This window comes from Choristoneura fumiferana, chromosome Z (genome assembly GCF_025370935.1).
Source record: "Choristoneura fumiferana chromosome Z, NRCan_CFum_1, whole genome shotgun sequence".
NCBI lineage: Eukaryota > Metazoa > Arthropoda > Insecta > Lepidoptera > Tortricidae > Choristoneura > Choristoneura fumiferana.
This window is the reverse complement of record NC_133472.1, coordinates 19,513,140-19,532,384: the sequence shown is the minus strand read 5'-3', so window position 1 is coordinate 19,532,384 and position 19,245 is coordinate 19,513,140. Positions and strand designations below refer to the sequence as shown.

The following is a 19,245-nucleotide window of genomic DNA, read 5'->3' as shown; positions in this document are numbered from 1 at the left end:
CACTGATAAGTCTATTAAATTGTCGAGATTGTTTAAGGGGCCTTATAGGGTGATAAGGCGAGTCAGTAGGGTTAATTATGTCATTCGTAGATTGGGGGTTCGTAGATCAGGAAAGCAGCACTTAGTGAATGTGAATAGACTGAAGAAGTTTTTTTGTAGGGAAAGTTTATAGGTAATAGTGTGAAGTTTAGGTTAGTTTAGATAGTTAGGATAATTTGATTAAATAATATTTAATTAAATTTACTTTTCTTTTATGCTATTAATGATATAATGAAATTATATGACTAATGGTGTGTTGTAATATTATTGTGACTAATATATGTTTTTTTGTGTGTTTTCAGATTGAGAGATCAGTTAATTAGATGCAGAAATGAGATGGCAATCTGCAGCAGCCATGCAGTGGCTGATGAAAACTGATGGCAGCTCCCAGCTGCTCTTGTCAAAACTGATGACTGACGACATCGCTGGAAAACCAAATAACTATAACTTTTATTTACATTTTGAACTTCGTTTAATTGTTTACATATTCAACTTCACGAATATGAGATTGCCTGTTCATACATCTCCCAATGTGAACTGTAATCATATATGATGATAAAGAATGAGTAATTTTAGTTTATCTCAGCATGTGGGAGTACTTCATAATACCTTCATGTGTTCAATATGCTCAGAAATATGTGGTGTTAATTGATGGTGTATATAATGATTGATTTTCTGTGCCTTTCAATAGTTTTCAAGCAACAGAAGTTCACACAGCCAACTGGGATCGCCGATGGAGCTTGCCCAGTTGGTGGACCAACTTGGATCTATGGCTGTGAAATAAGAAAAAGATGGAAAACTTGGAGCTATGGCTGAGAAATAAGAATAAGATGGAACACTGAGGCCATGGCTGTGAAATAAGAATAAGATGGAAACCCAGCGGCCATTGCTGTCGTTGTTGAACGGCAACTCCGCTCGGGGGTGCTGAGAAGCAAGAACATGAACACCAGGAACCTTCATCACCTGATGAAGGACGATGGGCAGAACATGCAGCATGAAGACTTCCTCAGCTGAAGAAGAACATGAATTTACTTGATCCTGTGGTTTTACAATAAATGATTTGAATCTTTGTCTTTGAAAAAGTAGATAATAACAATTTCAGATTTAGGATGGTAAATTAATGTGTTCAGCTTGGTATTTTAGGTCAGCACATTGATCTTGGTAACCACGAGCTGGATGAAAGCTCAGGTGCACCTCATGGAGGGACCTGGGTTTGCATACATCTCATCTATTCCGGTAATAGATGGAATGTTATGGCAGTTACCGCTGTCATAATGCTCTGTCCAGGAATAGACAAAAACGGGTCTTGTTGGCAGCAACTGCTGTCAAAGCGGATGCTGACAGCATAGACAAGTTATGCTAGCAACATTTGCTAGTAGAGCAGATGTTGGCAGTATGATATTCTTGCCATGAAGCACAGTTGTCTAGTGGCATTATGGCCAAAGATTAAATATGACACGGGTGTTTCTGAAGCAAGAATGACGTGTCGGGTTGCACAGGCAATGCAACGCGTCTTGCATGTAGCTAGGTTTTTTTTTTACTGAAAAGGCGCCGTGCCTTTTTTGTTACGGGGTTTTTTTTTGACGGTGAAGTCCCGTCCTTGATTTGAAAATTTTGAAATGTATAAACCTAATTATAATTGTAGAATTTCATGAAAAGGATGTGACTAAAGACTAGTAAAGACCCTTTTCTGTCTGTAGTATCCCCGTTAGGTAGGGCCCGTAGATAAGGTCCCCACCTCTGAGAGGAACGAGGGATATATAGGAACTAGGCTGCATACCGCTGGCAGGTGGTAAAACTGACCACCTGGCAGGTTAGATTAACCTAGTTTTGTATAAAAGGATAGGATTTTTTATATGTGTTTTCTAGAATTTAACTTTAAAACCGATTGACAGCGGTATACATGCCGGGAGCGCAGATTGCTCTCAATAGCCTAAGTGGCTGGTGCCATTCTATGTAAATGTATTTATAAGTTCTACAATAAATCTGAATCAGCGGAACAATAGCCTTGTTTATTTCTTAACAGTTTAAAGTCACGCGCGTTAATCCCCAGTACCTAAGCTCTTACCAAGTTACATTCCCCACAGTATCTTGAAATGGTTTTCCTCAAAACAAAATTTCATTTGTGTATCATCAGCATCATCTCGGCTTATATATACAGCGTGTATTTTTGGTACTACCTCAAACTTTAAGGGTAGTTAGTGAAGGCCTAATAATCACGTTTTATTATGTTTTAGTAAAAAAAATTAACTTATTATTTTCCTTACAAAATTAATTAGCACGCAATGTCTACGTGATACTACTTTGGTTTTAACCCCTGACGCAAAAAGAGGGGTGTTATAAGTTTGACCGCTATGTGTGTCTGTCTATGGCACCGTAGCGCTTAAACGGGTGGACCGATTTGAATGCAGTTTTTTTTATTTGAAAGCAGGTTTTCTAGCGATGGTTCTTAGACATGTTTTATCAAAATCGGTTCAGCCCAGCCTATACGTCCCACTGCTGGGCACAGGCCTCCTGTCAGAATGAGAGAGCTTGGGCAGTAGTTCCCACGTGGGCCCAGTGCGGTGCTTGTCGGCGCGTAAAAAACGTCAATTAGAATCATCATAAAATGCGTTTAATTACAGTAAGGTAAATCATCAATAACTGGCCACCGTTAGGCGGTAGCCAGTTAGGGCCTTTTCTGGCTTTTGAGGTTCAACATTTTTTTTTTTACATCTATTAAACCTATATATATGTATGTTTCTTACATGGTTCGATAGCAAAATGTATGTAGATTATGGTGATATCAATAACTCAATACCGACAACAAGGTACCTTTTCCCAGATAACGCCACATATTTATTCCGGGTAAAACTCCAGTACCAGAATTTAGTAACCAACTAGGTAATTGAAGTCTTTCATTTCAGTTGTTGCAGGATTTTGATCACATATACCAAAATACCAAGGACTTCCTTTTTTCAAATATCATCCTACACCAAAAAAGCATTGTCAAAGTGGCTAAATCCAAGTTAACGCAGTTAAAAGACAAGGACGTCAAACAAGCGATAGAGAATTACATAGATTCCATTAGTGGTAAGTTCCTTCTCTATTTTGTAACTGACTTCAAAAAAGGTGAAAGTTCTAAATTAGTGGTTCTCTTGATTAGAAAAGAATATCATGAGGAAACCTGCATAGTGAAAGTTACCCAGCGTGCGTAGAACCTTTTTATACAGAGTGAGCAATCCAAATGGGCCAAAACTCATTTTGTTACTTAAGCTAAATAATTTACGAAATAAAGGAGTAGGTTTTTACTATAATTTCAGATAGCAAACCAGAGTCGGAAACAAATGCGGCTTTGTTGTTACTACCATATTTGGTGCCTTCAATTGTGTCAAAGAAAAAAGGAAAGTCGCCATGGAAGCCATCGCGTAGTGAAATCCGGGATGGATTTTTGTTGCAAATAGCTGGCGTTGATGATCAAACAGCAATATCAAGTAGGAGAAAGAAATTGGCGAACATAGGACGAACATTTCAGCCCATGGTTATCTACACAGGCACCGTTTGTGATATAACAAATATTTATGTCGTTGTTGGTCACACTATTTACAAAGTAAATTCATTACTCCAGGGAGTAGATGTGGCATTTAAGATTATACAAGCGACAGGAGCAGAATACTCCGACGAATCTTATCTCATTTGGCTGTTTATACAAAGAGCATTGTATAACATAAACACTAAATTTGATAAATCACCTGTGTTCTTCATACCTTAATCGGCGATTTAAATTTGAATTAGAATGTTAACTTGTTTTGCGTGTAAGGCTCAATTTTCGACTACCCGATCTGTGCTTTGCTGCCTTAGACAAAACAGTGTTTCACTGCGGAGAAGAAGGATGTTTTCGGCATTTTCACTCTATAAAATGACTGTCAAAACATATTAATTTATGTCATGGAAGTGAATTTTCTATCAATAATTTAGATGAACCTTTAAATAATATTCTCTTGTAATGGCTATGTTTATTTAAATAAAGTATTTTGTATTTGTATCCAAACTTTCACATTTATAATATTTGCAGGGATAATTTATTCCATAAATTGTAAACAGTAATATCAAAACTAAAAAATTAAAACATTATTTAAAAAAAATAACTTTAATCGATACTTCTATGATTTAAAACGTCGCATTACTTTCAGATGATCGATACTTCGATGATTTAAAACGTCGCATTACTTTGAGATGGTATGTGTGCCGTTGTTCCATTATCATCAAATTGTATAAGAACAAGCTCGTATGTTATGACTGCACCGGCCATCTGAGGAACAAAAGTTAAATTAACTCACTGATCTGTACTAAATTTAAGTAAATCGCTGCAGGCCGAGTCTTCATCGTAAGCGAAAGCCTGTGTTCCAATTTTTTTACCATACTGTATCCGTATTTATATTATTGTCGTATCAGGTGCGTCAACCTACATATACTATTTATTTAGTCCTTTATTCTTTTGTGGTTTGGCAGCAAATTCATAGCTCTATAAATTTACATCTTTACGTACTTTTAGCAAAATAGATCTGTTCAGCGAAAAAAAACCCATTCCAGTCAACGCAATATATTCCTTACTGAGCTGATTTTGTAGCCTTTCAACCTACAAAGTAACAATTAAATTAAGTTATTCATAATATAGATCAATAGATACCTACAATAATCACTTCTTGGCACACTGAACTTACTTCGATGTTATAGCAATGGGCATCACAAGCGTAAAGGTAGCGCAGCGCTCTTTTCGACTGTACATTGATGTCGGCTGCCGCGAGCACGACGCAGCTCACGCGCACGCACAGCCACACCAGCGACACCAAGTAATACAGGCGTTTTATAAACGACCCGGAAAGTCCTTGACTGTGGATTTAATGTTAACACAAAATATCAAGCTGTTTTTGACACGCCCACCGGCCTATAACATCGGTTAGGTAGTAGGAATTTATGAGATCGGGCGGCATCGAAATGATAGTTTTTACTTAGCATACCTACTAAACACGATGGTATAGTTCCTACTGATAATAGGAACAATGTTTGTGATTATACGAGGAAAATGAAGCATTGGTAAAGAGCAATGTGATAACATAATAATATTCGTCTTCTAACTGAGCTTTAATTTCATCATAACCGCACTAAATACCCAGCATAATGCGGGCCATTTTTGCTTTAAGGTAGAAAAAAATTATGAAAATCCTGTATTGCTTTATTTTTAATTAAATTAGCCCCTTGCCTGCTGTGTACCAAAAACATAAAAAAATTAGGCAAACCGCCGAAAAACCGAAAAGCAAAAAATAACAAACATATTTTAATTATATCATTATCATTTTGTATGAAAATATTACGCAAAAGTTTGGCGGTCATTTTGAGCACTTGATATCGTAGGGCAAGATTTTAAATAAGAATAACATCATCAAGTTATGTTAGTTAATAAAATAAAAATCGGCCAAGTGCGAGTCGGACTCGCGCACCGAGGGTTCCGTTTTTTTTTTTTTGCCAAAATAAAGACAGCTGCCATACAAAGCAAAAGTTTGACAAACTTATTGGCAACCGCACTGACAAGTTTGTCATGTTTGATAACAGGGTTTGTTGCTGACATTAGTTTTGAGATCCAAGATGGCAAACGCGACTTTAAAAAAAAATCAATATGGGTATCAATTCCATGGTTTTTTGGGTTGTCAATTCTGAATACCACATCAATTTCAACATCCAAGATTGCGGACGTGATTTTTTAATAAAAATCAATAAGGGTAAAAGTATCATTTTTGGGATGCCGCTTTTTTTTTAACTTTACTAACGGGAGTTTTTTTTTTCAAATGATGAAGGGGACTAATTTGCGAAATAAAGATGATTTTTGCCTCGCTTGCTATTTACAAAATGTACTTGTTCTCAGAAGCAAAACACGCTGCTTTTTCGACTCGCTCGCTGCTTTTAAAGCAGCGAGCGCACCACCCACCGTACTAGTTTATTTATAAATGATTCAATAATATTATAATATTTAAAAATTAAAATGATTAAAGATATGATGTAGTGCTGTCTACGATGTAGTGTAAAACCGACCTTAAAGTATTGTGAGTTGACTATTAGTGCTTATTCGATATATGTAATGAATTATCTATTTTTTGGTCTGGTACCTCTCCTTTTTTAATTTCAATAAGAAAGAGACGGGAACAATCATTTTAGTACCGTTTTAGTTCGACATATCAACCGACTTTAACGCAATCAAACCTGCGACCCGTGTATTTTATTTTTAATTTGGTAGGGTAACGTCGTTTAATCCTCTTATAGAAGCAGAATCTGGCAGAATAGACATAATACACTGATCGCACGTTTGGCTGCGTTCCTCGCATGATTTTTTTATTTATTCGGTAAATACGTCTAACTAAAACGGTGCTAAACGGATTATACCCGTCCTTCTCTTTTCTTTTCTTATTTTTAAAAATATATTTAGAACTGTTTAAGCGACATGTTTATTACAAATGTCACTTATAAGCTTGTTAAGGCTGGGCGTCACGGCTTTAGCAACACGAGACGGCCGGCGTTTCTATCGTCAAAATTGTTAATCATTTATTTATAACGGTAATATTATTATTTTTTAAATTTACCATTAGTTCAGGGGGAGCTATTATACTGGTAGCACTGAAATATTGCCAAGATTATTTTTTAAACTAATTTTTTTATTAAAGAGTCATTGAATCTTGATACGAAATATATCTCAGGGTGATATTTAATTGAACACAAAATCAGTTTTAGAACAAGAATGAACAATTCTTGACGCAAAAGACAAGGTTGCATTTAGATTCTAGATTCAAAAGATTTGAATGAAGACTCAAGAATTTTAAATTAATAGTATTGTTTTGGTCAGAGAAACTCAACGTTCTTTAACAAAGACGACAGGTATTTATTAAATTAAATTACGGTGATTACCAAAGCGAGAAGTTATGTCCGAGCCTCAACGAACTCCAAGAAAAACATTTAGTTTTAAAAAACAGGACAGTACAACGGTAGAGGTATGTATAAACCGTACTAGTTTTAGTAGTTTTACGAATATCGAACTACCGAATTCCGCGTCATAGTTTAGTCTTCACACTTCATATTTTTTTAATTTTAATATTTTAATTATACAGACTAAAAACTTCCCTTCATACTTTATACAGGCTTAGGACTGTCAGCAATTTTTATAAAGTTTTCAATAAAAAAGTGTACATAAATGATTGTTTTCAAGTTGGCGGAACGTTGTCAGCCGCCGTACTCCTAAATACTCGTACGCTAAAAGAATCGCGGGCGGGAACGCGTACTCACGCGTCCTAGCCAAAACCTATTCCAGTAAATACGTCTCACCTCTGCAAACGGCAATCATAGAATCTCCGGTTCAAAAGGCAGATGCCAAAAGAACCGTCTCTAAATTTTTATATAATCATTTTGAGAAAGGAAGCCATTAATATTAGTATACTTAGATTAGTATAAAAGTATTAATATACGCCTATAAAGTTGCGCGGGCAAAATCCCAATTTAAATAAACAAAATTGACATTGCGAAATATATGTTTTCCATAATGTTCATACTTACGTTATTCCTAAAAAGAGCTGCAAACAAATAAAGTAGAAGTTTACAAGACTGGACAGTAGGATGAGACCTCCCAGCCACGCATCCACGCGGCGGACTAGCATAGCTTGCTTAACATACGCTTCGCGTATTTTTCGCCACGTATACTCATTACGACTATTAAGACTGTTACTTTGCTAAAACAGACGAATTATAATAAGTTTTTGGTTGGTCACTTTACTTAAGTATACGTGTTTGAATGTTTTAGTGCATCATCATTCAATGAAGCGTTCGTTAGATATTTGAGACTAGCACATCAGGGGATCCATTTAACTGTCATGTCTTTAAATGCATAAGGTTTTAAACAAAATATGTGATTGTTCTCACCTTATTTCGGGATAAATCCTTTTTGACTGCTACTGAGAATTTAGCTACAAAGTTATTGAGCCTGTAATAACGTGACGTCAAACCCATGCTCACCGTCACAATCAGTGTATCTTGGTAGTTCCAAAGTATCGTCGCTACCTTACTCAGAAATAGAAGCGGTATAGCAAACCATATCGAATAGTCAGCTTTAAACAAAACAAAAATACATGAAATGCCATACGTTCAAACATAGTATATTAATATACTAATACTGGGATGTCCAAGAAGTTAAGAGACAAAATCCGAAATAAGTCTAATGTAAAAAAATATAATTACATGTTTATACATGAGCTTCAATAAAACGTAATCGTTTTTGCTATTTTATATTAAACTAGCTTTTGCCCGCGACTTCGTCCGCGTGGAATAATAACTTTGGGAAGTATTTAATTTATTTAGGATACATATTCTGCCAATAATAGCACATATAAACTTCCACAGTTTACTGAATAAAATAAACTTAACTGAACTGAACTGAACATCCATACACCCATGTTCTTTGGTAAAACATAAATATTTTGCGGGTAGCCACATTTTAGCAATACGACGTGTATTCTACCCTACCAACACAAAAGGACTAATTATTATTCCTCATAGTGAACTCTTGACACCTTACGTCCTTTATTGTAAGTTAGGAGGGTAGGATTATAATTAAAACGGCATTTTTACTAAGCACAGCTACACATATTTCCGATAAACATACTTATAGTAAATTTGTTTGTAATTACTTAAGAACTTTCATCCCCATATTTATAGGTCGAAATTTTAAAAGCGCCGGAATAAATGATTTTTGGGTTCCGTAGCTCAAAAGGAAAAAATGGAACCCTTATAGGATCACTTTGCTGTCCGTACGTCCGTCTGTCTGTCAAGATCCTCTATCTCGTAAACACGCGGAGTATCTGTATCGAATTGAGATTAAAACCCTAAACCCAGGTCAATAGTCCCGAAATCTGTGAAAAAATCAAACTTCTAAGTCAAGGCAATCAAAAGCTACAGTCATTAAAAAGGTGTGTCCATACAAATTGCCTTAACAGAAAAAGTTATAGGGCACTTCCGGCTGTCCTAAAAACTTGGATTTTTTTTGCATAAAGGTAGCTCTTATATAGCACAATAAATAAGAAAAATCTGGAAATCATAATTTTTCATGTCTGACTGTCTATGTCAATAAGCCATCTATTATAACCCCACATTGCGTACATTTTGCTATGAGCTTAAAGGGCACTGCTAACACTGCATCATTTCCTGTGCTAACATCCCCTCGCCGGTAAAAATTTCAAAAACGCTTGAACAAATATCTATTTATTTCTTATAATGTCCAAATGCCAAGTTTCACAAAGAACCATCGATTTATCTTCAATAATGACGATCTTCCATATAAAGTTTCATCCGTTATTTCACCCTCTCACAGGAAGAATTTTAAAAAACGCGCGAACAAATATCTATTTATCTCTTATCACGTGCCCAAATGGCTAGTTTAATAAATATTCATCGATTTATCTTCGATAATGACGACCTTCCATATAAACTTTCAACCCCTATTTCATCCCCTCACAGGTCGAATTTTCAAAAAAGCTCAAACAAATATCGATTTATTTCTTATTAAGGGCCTAAATGCCAAGTTTCATGGTTTTATCTTCGACAGCGACGAACTTCCACCATATTAACTTTCATCCCCTATTTCAACCCCTTAATAAATAAAGTTAATGATTATATCATGGACAGGGATATTTGGAAATAATTCCGATCCGCATTAGCGATCCCTTCAAATAGCGAACCTACTGTGTTAAAAATAAAGTTGTGTTAAATACTTGTGATGTATACATATCATTTAATAATATTGTAAATCTGTTTTAAAAAAAATATATGTATACCTCGTTGAGTTTCTTGCCGGATTCTTCTCAGCAGAGGTTTTTCCGAACCGGTGGTAGATTTTTCTTGACATTCATAAGTGCTTGTTATAGCCTAAATTGAATAAAGATATTTTGACTTTGACTTTGACTTAAAACCTTTTTTTCGCAATAAAAGATAGCCTATGTTCTTTCCCAAGGTCTATTCTATCTCTGCACCAAATTTCATCCAAATCGGTTCAGCCGTTTAGCCGTGAAAGCGTAACAGACAGACAGACAGACAGAGTTACATTCGCATTTACAATATTAATATATGGATTAAGGGCCTAAATGCCAAGTTTCATGGTTTTATCTTCGACAGCGACGAACTTCCACCATATTAACTTTCATCCCCTATTTCAACCCCTTAAAACCTTTTTTTCGCAATAAAAGATAGCCTATGTTCTTTCCCAAGGTCTATTCTATCACTGTACCAAATTTCATCCAAATCGGTTCAGCGGTTTAGCCGTGAAAGCGTAACAGACAGACAGACAGACAGACAGACAGACAGACAGACAGACAGAGTTACTTTCGCATTTATAATATTAGTATGGAAGTATGGATAGTATGGATTTGCTTGTGCAATGCCTTTTTATACGGCTCATGACGGCTTTTCCTGATCTAGCTGCCACAATTTTAGCTACTGGTCCATCTACATATGTTTAAAGGCAGCCAATGGTTTGGGTTATTCTGCTTGTTTTTTTTTTGTATTCTCGTCTGTTACCAATAAACATGACTTACTCCTGAGTAACAGAAATCCGTGTGACATGAGCGTGTACCGCTTGAGTATAAGCGACGCTGGGCAGTCAAAACCAATTTGCGACATCATGCACATCGTGTGTTCAACTGTTGGAAATGGTATGGGCATTATTAAACATTTTTTTTTGCAAACTGTACTTCGTAATTTGAACATATGAAGGTGCCGTACAGTCAAACCATTAGATATCAGATTAGTACACATTTTTGATACATCTTTAACTTGGGTGGGTAATATATATCAGTCTTTTCAATCTACAACTAGAAACGAAACTGCTAATAGTGTGAAATTACAGAAAAACAATCATTTTTTTTTAACTTCTACAGAAAGTACAGAAGTCAGTAATAAAACCTTCATAAAGGTTTTCTTACATGATTCTCGAAATAAAGGATCAATTTTATTTCGATATTTTCGTTCGGGTGTCAAAACAACTTCGCCGCTTTACAAAAATCCACTTCAGTTGTCTAAAAGATTTTTCGACTTGCACCGATGTTATGGGTACGTAGCGAAAATGTAGATAATGATTGAGTGTTGTCAGTCTGTCATTTTCATTCAACTCAATTTTTTCATATCTAAGTAAACTAGCTAAAAGCAGAACCTTTGTGAAGGCTCGCGTAGTTACCTAGTAGTAATTTTAAAGGTAGTTTTTCATTAATACCTACTGAGTAAGCGTAGCACCTAAATCACAGTACCTACCTAAATGTTTACCTTACCACCACCTTACCACCTAAGGTGTCTGAGGTGCATTTTGAGGATTAAGTGGCAGGATCGCGTTCCTAACTCTGAGGTCCTACGTCGTTCTGGAATGCATGGCATAGAAGCTCTCTTGATGCGGCGGCAGCTTAGGTGGAGCGGGCATGTCCTTCGAATGGATGACCGCCGCTTGCCTAAAGCTGTACTCTACTCTGAGTTGGCGGAAGGCAAGCGGAAGCATGGCGGACAGTACCTGCGCTTTAAGGATGTGCTCAAAAGGCATCTGAATGCCTGCGCTATCGATCCTGAGTGTTGGGAGGAACTTGCTGCAGGGCGGTCGTCTTGGCGGTCTACCATCTCGAGGGGCATCGAATTGTTTGAGGAGGGGCGCCTTACGGCGTTAGACGTAAAACGCCAATTACGAAAAGAAAGACCCAAGTCCTCCTACACGTATACATACAACTCAGCTGGGCAACTGTACTGTCACGCGTGTAGGAGAGTATTTAAAAGTAAATTCGGCCTAGCCAGCCATATTAGAGCCCACAATAGGCGTCTTAATGCATAGAGGATAGTTTTTATGGGGTCGCCGTCATCGAAACCGATGAGGAGGACTATAAATGTTTGGGCTTGGTAACACTAAATGCAAGATGGTGGTTTCAAAATCCTTATTAGTGGTTTCCACGGGTAAGTAAAAACAACAATGACATTCTTTAGGGTAACCATGAATTTTGCAGCTCAATCAAAGTTTTTTTTACAATTTCGTAGTAGGTAGTGGTATAGATAAATTAACGAGAGCGTGGAATTGCATATGTAATATGTAGTGGTATTGTGTGTTTATATGCATTCAGCTAGTTCTTGCAGTACCATCAGCATAAAAAGAGATTTGTAATAATTATATTGAAAAAAATAATGTCAGTGTCAAATTCTAAATATTATTTACGTTGTGCGTATATTTGAAAGAATGTAAATAAAATAAAATCATCATCATCAGTCATAAAATATTATTTCTTTAAATATATTCTATTTTAATTTGATATTTGACATAGGAAATTTGTAATTGTAATAAAATAATTATACGCCTCTCAACATTGCACGCCTGCATGCCGGCTGAATACACTGAAATAAATAAGACCTTCCTGTACTGTATTCTGGCAAATAAATACTTTTGACTTTTTTGACTTTTATTATTATAATAATCAATACCTACTAGTGACAGCACAGATAAATAATTAAGTGATAGCGAATGAAAGCAAAACAGAACTGAGTATTATTTTACTTGTTAAGAAGAGAAGGGTATAATTTTTTTTTATTCGACTGGATGGCAAACGATCAAGTGGGTCTCCTGGTGTTAAGAGATCACCAATTTCATTAAATTAAGAGAAATATTTAGGTTGTTCTCGTTTTCATGCGAACCGTCCAACCACTACAAATGCAATTCCAAGCTCTCGCTAATTTATCCATAAATACGTACCGACTGTATTACGAGGGCTGCCTTTTAAGTTAAAATGAAATTACCGTGAGACTCACTCATATAAATGATATTGTAACGGATAACTCACGTCTTAAATCGAGTTTAACTCGACATGTTTCGGGCTATTTCGTAGCCCTTCTTCTTTCTTCTTCTTGTTAGTGTCGTCGGACAGTCGCGCGAGCAGAGTGGTGGCGCGTAGTGCGAGTGTTGCGGCAGCCGCCGAGTCGCGTGCTCCCTTGAAGAAGGGCTACGAAATAGCCCGAAACAAGTCGAGTTAAACTCGATTTAAGACGTGAGTCGACTTAAAAATTTCAAGTAAATGGTGTCATCAAATCACTACTTTCGATTCTCGTTCTGGTGCACAGATAGCCAATACTTAAAAATAGGATTACCCATGTCGCGGTACACGGTCGCCAATATAGCGTTACGAGAACAACGTAGTCTCTCTGAAGGAAGCGATACGCTCCCCCCTCACTTCGGCGAAGAAATCCGGGACTCCGGCTTCAGCAAACATGGTCGAGGCACTGCAGAACCTCTGTAGCCTCATCCGCGTTCGGAATATGTCATTATACTACACTCTGATGGCGCTATGGCGTTTTTGGTCGTCCTTCACGATGCCTATCACTAAGGGGCCTGTTTCACCACCTGTCCACTAACTTTAAGTGTCAGATAAAAGTAATGCCGTCTGTTTTCAATCTTGTCAACTTTGAACCGACGCTGTACTAAAACGATCTCGAGTCATTCTTTTGTTTTCCGATTCTAAATTCAAATATTTTAAGATGATACTAGTTTTTATTTTTTAATAATCACGGGAAGCTTGCAAACGACAGAACTTAAAAGGCAGCCCTCGTAAATGATATTCATGAGATGAGAGGAATAAAATGAAACGCTTGATACTATTTTGCCACCTTCTTTCTTATTGGACCGATTTGTGTAAAATTCCGAATAGTTACTACATAAGTACTTATGTATTCCTCTATGACGTTGAAGTGGTACGTATCGATAACAGGATTGTCGATGTTATTATTATATCAAACACAAACCACGCGGCGTTCGTGCCAGGAAAATCTCTAGGTCTACTTATAACTTTATTAAACTTACGTATAACACAGGCCATTATTATGAAAGTGACTGAGATCATACGGTTCTTTAAGTTCTTATCAGGCGGCACATTTATCGCCATAGTCTGGTCCACTGAGGCCCAGAAAGCAGCTAATTCATCCCAAGAGGATGATAATTTCCAAGAAAGAATTAGAGTGACGATAGATGATGCATAAAACATCGTTCCAGCCAGCCGAGCGGTAACGCTTCCTAGAATAAATAGAATAATCGAAGTGTAGTCACTACGGTTTTGATATTTGACGTAGGTATAATCTAAAATATTTAAATGCGACACAAATACAAGTACTTACGATGGCCTATAATATCAACTGCCCATCCAGCCAATGCTTTAATAACGCGCCAAATGGCTACGCCTTCTATGATTGCAAGAAGGAGTAATATTAAGATTCCAAATATTTTCCAGACCAAATTACCGGATCCTGCTACTCCAAACCAACGAGAGTAGCAAAATATTTTCGTCATTGTCTGCAAAAAATCCTGAAAAATATGAATTAGGGCGTTTTAAAAAAAGTGCAGGTACTTTTTCTTTCAAAATCTATTTAATTTTTCCATACAATTTTTATGAGTCAGATTTGTGACGCCCATACTGAGCGTTGAAAAAAAAGGTCACGAAACCTGACTTTCTTGTTTGGGTATTTTTTTGATTGAGCTCTTAATTCTGAGTAGGAAAAAACAATTTTCTTCTAAAATTTAAAAAATAAGGAAAAGGTAGGTAAACCAACGAGAGTAGCAAAATATTTTCGTCATTGTCTGCAAAAAATCCTGAAAAATATGAATTAGGGCGTTTTAAAAAAAGTGCAGGTACTTTTTCTTTCAAAATCTATTTAATTTTTCCATACAATTTTTATGAGTCAGATTTGTGACGCCCATACTGAGCGTTGAAAAAAAAGGTCACGAAACCTGACTTTCTTGTTTGGGTATTTTTTTGATTGAGCTCTTAATTCTGAGTAGGAAAAAACAATTTTCTTCTAAAATTTAAAAAATAAGGAAAAGGTAGGTACACCTTTTTGTGAAAATGCCCCTATAAGATTATTTCATTTTTGATACCTACCACTCTTTCACAGATGGACTAAGTATCATGACCCCTTACCCACTTCTTAGTTTAGTTTATTTATTCATTCAAAATAACACATCATAAATTACAAAAATGTCAGCTACAAGTATCTAAGTGTATGTAAGTGCCAGTTGTACGTAAATTTTGAAAATTGTAGGAAGTACGACATAAGGCTTAAATTTGAATATTTAACTTTGAAACGAGTGGCTATTGGGTTGTTATAGTGTTTCCTCCTGTTTTGATTCGCTGTAGTCAGATGGAAAAAATCCCTTTTAACCTTTCTAGTTTCAGTTCTTTTTTATCATGTAGTTGACAATTTCCTATACTTACTCTAGCTTCCATTGTACTCCTATTTATGAGTATATATAAATTAAAAACATCCGCACTCACGTCTGGGTGTAGCTCATAAGGTATGTATTTTTTTACACATCTGCGAACTTGGTTTCGTTTCTTCGCCATACTGTCTGAAATGATTAAACAATCATTGGATAGTTGTGTCCTGCGTAAAAAAAGTAATACCATAACCAATCCTATCAGTCACGATTTAAAAAAATGAATTAGACATGGGGAATAAATAACGTCACGGTGACATTGTCACTGTCACTGTGACTTTGCACAAAAAAAGAAAGTTACAAAATCACATACGTTCCTGCTGTTCCTAGTGCCTAGCGCAGTCTCTGTTACTCAAATCACGACGCTATGGAGTGCTGCGACTGTAAGGTTATTTTGGATCCGGTGCTGTGACGGTAAGGATATTTGGACTTGTGTGACGGTGTGACCAAAACAAGGTCGTAATAGCACCGCGACAATATCGCATGGTGATATGAGTAACAGGCATGACATAGTCACGTTGAAATAACAAGTGTAACCAAAAAAACGTTTATTACAGGACCGTGACGTGTCACTAATAACATGCAGTGATACGAGTATCAGGCGTGACAAAGTCACGATGACTTTTCACTGTTGACTTTTTTGGAACGGAATTGTCAATCACTGACATCAAAATGCAACGCTTTTCCCCATGTCTAAAATGTATACTTTTCTCTTATCAAGCAAAACAAAGCGGTGTCAGCGACATTCAGCATTTTATCTTAGCCCTCTAAGTGTTGCCGGTGTCCATGGGCAGTGGTGATCACTTACGATCAGGTGTCCCATTTGCTCGTTTACCTTAATTTTTAGAGAAATAGACAGATGGCGTTAATGACGTCTTTATTTAAAGTTGAATAAATTAGTTCCAGCAGTTTTCCTGCAATATGGCGAGGTTTTTTTAACTCCTGGTGGGGCTTTACCTACTTATTGAAAACGATTATGTTGCAAAATTGACAAATGACTAATTCGACTATGTGAGAAGTTGGGCAATTAAAAGTAGACAAACTATGATATTGACGAAGCAATAATTCGCTCATTTCCTAAACGAACGATTTCAGATAGCGGCAAATTGAGAAGTAGATCTATTACGAAGTTTGCAAATTATAGTTATTACAAATTAAGAAGTACACAAATTACGATATTGACGAAACAATAATTCGCCAATTTACTAAACGAACGAATTCAGCTAGAGGCAAACTCAGAAGTAAACCAATTATAGTTATGACGAATTAAGAAGTAGGCAATTGTCGCTGACACCGAATAATTTTCAATATTGATTGTGTTTGACGACATTTCTGTGGTTTACTGCTACAATTTACAATTTGTTTATACACTGAATAACTATATTTATAATTAAAGTAACTCTGACTGTCTGTTACGCTTTCACGTCGAAACCACTGAGCCGATTTTGATGAAATTTGGTACATAGATAGTTTGAACCCCAAGGAACAACATAGGATACCTTTTATTCCGTAGACCCGACCGATAACCTAGATCCGCGCAGACGAAGTCGCGGGCATAAGCTAGTAACCAATAATAATTTATCCGGTAATATATCTGTAATCTTCTGATAATTCCTGAAAAACTTTTCTGAGCCACGCTCTGCTACCATGTTGAAATTATTGACTACATTATATTAATTAAAACAAGCAACCTGGAATATCGTACTTATTTAGCGAATTTGTAATTTTACACATAAATGGTTAATTCGATGACAGAAAGAAGACAAAGTAAAAATTGTAGAGGCGCTAGCGTCGCGCCTTAGGGATGCTTTCTATTTCTTCAAAAAGGTACATGACCATGACGTCACGTCTGAGTAAAAAGATTGCACGCGTTACGACACACGAAGCCTTGACGAGCTAATCTTTATAATTCATTCGTTTAATTAACGAAAACAATTAGTTTCTAATATTTTTTGATGATATTACTGACAGACTAATCATATATTTTTATTAGAAATGTATCCGATCCAAATAAATTCATTAATAATCAAAGTTAAAATCAAATGTAATATTAAATATATGACTTTAAGGAGCTCTTTCACCATCCATTGATTAGTGTTAACTGGCGATTAGGTGCGATTTGTGATGCGGTCTCTACTTGTTTTGTTCGAATAGACGGAGACGGCATCACATTTAACCGTCAGTTAACACTAATCAATGGATGGTAAAACAGCCCCTTAATGTCATATTATTTATTTATTTTTAAGGATTTTTAGTTACAGATATGAAATTGGTTTCATTTTTTTTGTTGGAGTATAGACACAGTGTAAGAAAATGTACAGTGGACAAAGTTCTTTATCTGAGCGCGAAATGCCGACAATCGGCTAAACACTAGAAATGTATCAGGGTTGTCACAAAAAGTAATATGCAAGTACGTTCCTCAAGACTAATAAGGTATGTATAAATTAATGTGGGTATATTATGTACCTGCATTCATTTATGCCTAGTTATAATAAAATATTACTTGTGAATATAACCTAACCTAACCAAGAAAAAGTTGGAAAACCCCCGACTTTGTCACTTCAAAGTTCAAGGGCTGAATCGATTTTGATAAAAACATGTCTAAAAACCATCGCTAGAAAACATGCTTTTAATTAAAAAAAATCGCATACAAATCGGCCCACCCGCACACACACACACACACACACACACACACACAGGCACACATAGCGGTCAAACTTATAACACCCTTCTTTTTGCGTCGGGGGTTAAAAACACGACAAATTCGACATCCTTCGCAGCCAGTACCATCGCGCACTGAACGTCGGCGTGGACGGGGCGCCCGCGGAGCCATGCCGCTCTCCCCCGCACCGCACCTCATCGTTGCTCTGTCTAGACAGCCGAGTTTGGTGACTTTAAGTTCTTAGACTTTGGTCTAGATAGTGCCACGAGAGTTGAAGCGAATGGATTACACACACAGCTAAAAAAGGAATAAAATAAGTGTGGTCTAGAATTCTTAAGTAGCTAATTTAAAGTTCAAAAGTCGGGACTCATTAGTAAGAGTTTTTGAGCGTCGTGATTTAAATAGGTCCAGACTGTTGATCTTTTAATTAGCTACTTAACAGTTCTTATTTTCTTCCTTTTAATTTTGGAAGTCGGGTTTTTCGATTTTTTCAATTTAATATTTTTTTTTACACTTTTTTGATATTTGTGTGAAAACGGTAGATTAAAAGTATTATTACCCAGATATATTAAGAATGGGCTAATTATTCGTTTTCATTTGATACCCATGTTGTTACAATACAAAACATTTTTTTTTCATTCCTCCGCCATATTTTTTTTCGCAGACGCCATATTGAAATATTATATAGCCTATGTCACTCCGACAGTTATGTGATACCTCATATGTTAAAACCCGTCTAGCCGTTTAGGCTGCAGTGCGGACCAAAGAAATGGACATACATACATAATACGCTCGAAAAACATAACCCTCCTTCGGGCAGTCGGGTAAAAAAGAACTGATTGTACAAAAGGAGAACGAATGAAATGATTGACTAAACTAATTTATTGAATCAGGCGTTACTTTGCGGAGGTCCATATCAATGAACTAAATGTCAAAATCCTGGTGTTATTATACGACATGTTGTAGCTGTGTGTGCAATCATTTACTTCAACGCTCGTGGCACTATCTATACCTACGAACAAGATATAACATTCGCCTGGACAGATATTTATCTTGTGTTAAACAAGGGTATTTTAAAAATTATTCATCATATTAAATACAATTTTAACTTACATCAGAATAATATGTCACTATCTGCATCCATTTCAAATACAGTTAAACGTTCAGCAAGATGAAATGTTAAATACACAACTACCAATACCTAATGATTTTTGCTTAATCATGGAACACGCGATATGGCGAGTGAAGGTTT

The 19,245-nt window shown here is 36.3% G+C and overlaps 1 protein-coding gene across 2 annotated transcripts; it reads right to left on the bottom strand.

Annotated features, from left to right (window-relative positions):
- Nucleotides 1-4,184: 4,184 nt before the first annotated feature.
- Nucleotides 4,185-19,185, bottom strand: LOC141430883 (gustatory receptor for sugar taste 64a-like). 2 transcript variants are annotated; one of them, XM_074091752.1, is made up of 11 exons: nucleotides 19,107-19,185; nucleotides 18,119-18,202; nucleotides 15,390-15,463; nucleotides 14,236-14,422; nucleotides 13,925-14,134; nucleotides 10,644-10,748; nucleotides 7,981-8,165; nucleotides 7,618-7,790; nucleotides 4,743-4,911; nucleotides 4,568-4,657; nucleotides 4,185-4,330 (listed from the first exon to the last, which is right to left on the bottom strand). In XM_074091752.1, exons 2-11 carry the CDS (start codon nucleotides 18,189-18,191, stop codon nucleotides 4,232-4,234), a joined length of 1,365 nt encoding a protein of 454 aa, XP_073947853.1. In that variant the 5' UTR covers nucleotides 18,192-18,202; nucleotides 19,107-19,185; the 3' UTR covers nucleotides 4,185-4,231. The 2 variants fall into 2 exon arrangements, with proteins under 2 accessions (XP_073947853.1, XP_073947858.1); XM_074091757.1 differs by lacking the exon at nucleotides 18,119-18,202 and having other exon boundaries at nucleotides 19,107-19,178.
- Between the last annotated feature and the right edge of the window lie 60 nt (nucleotides 19,186-19,245).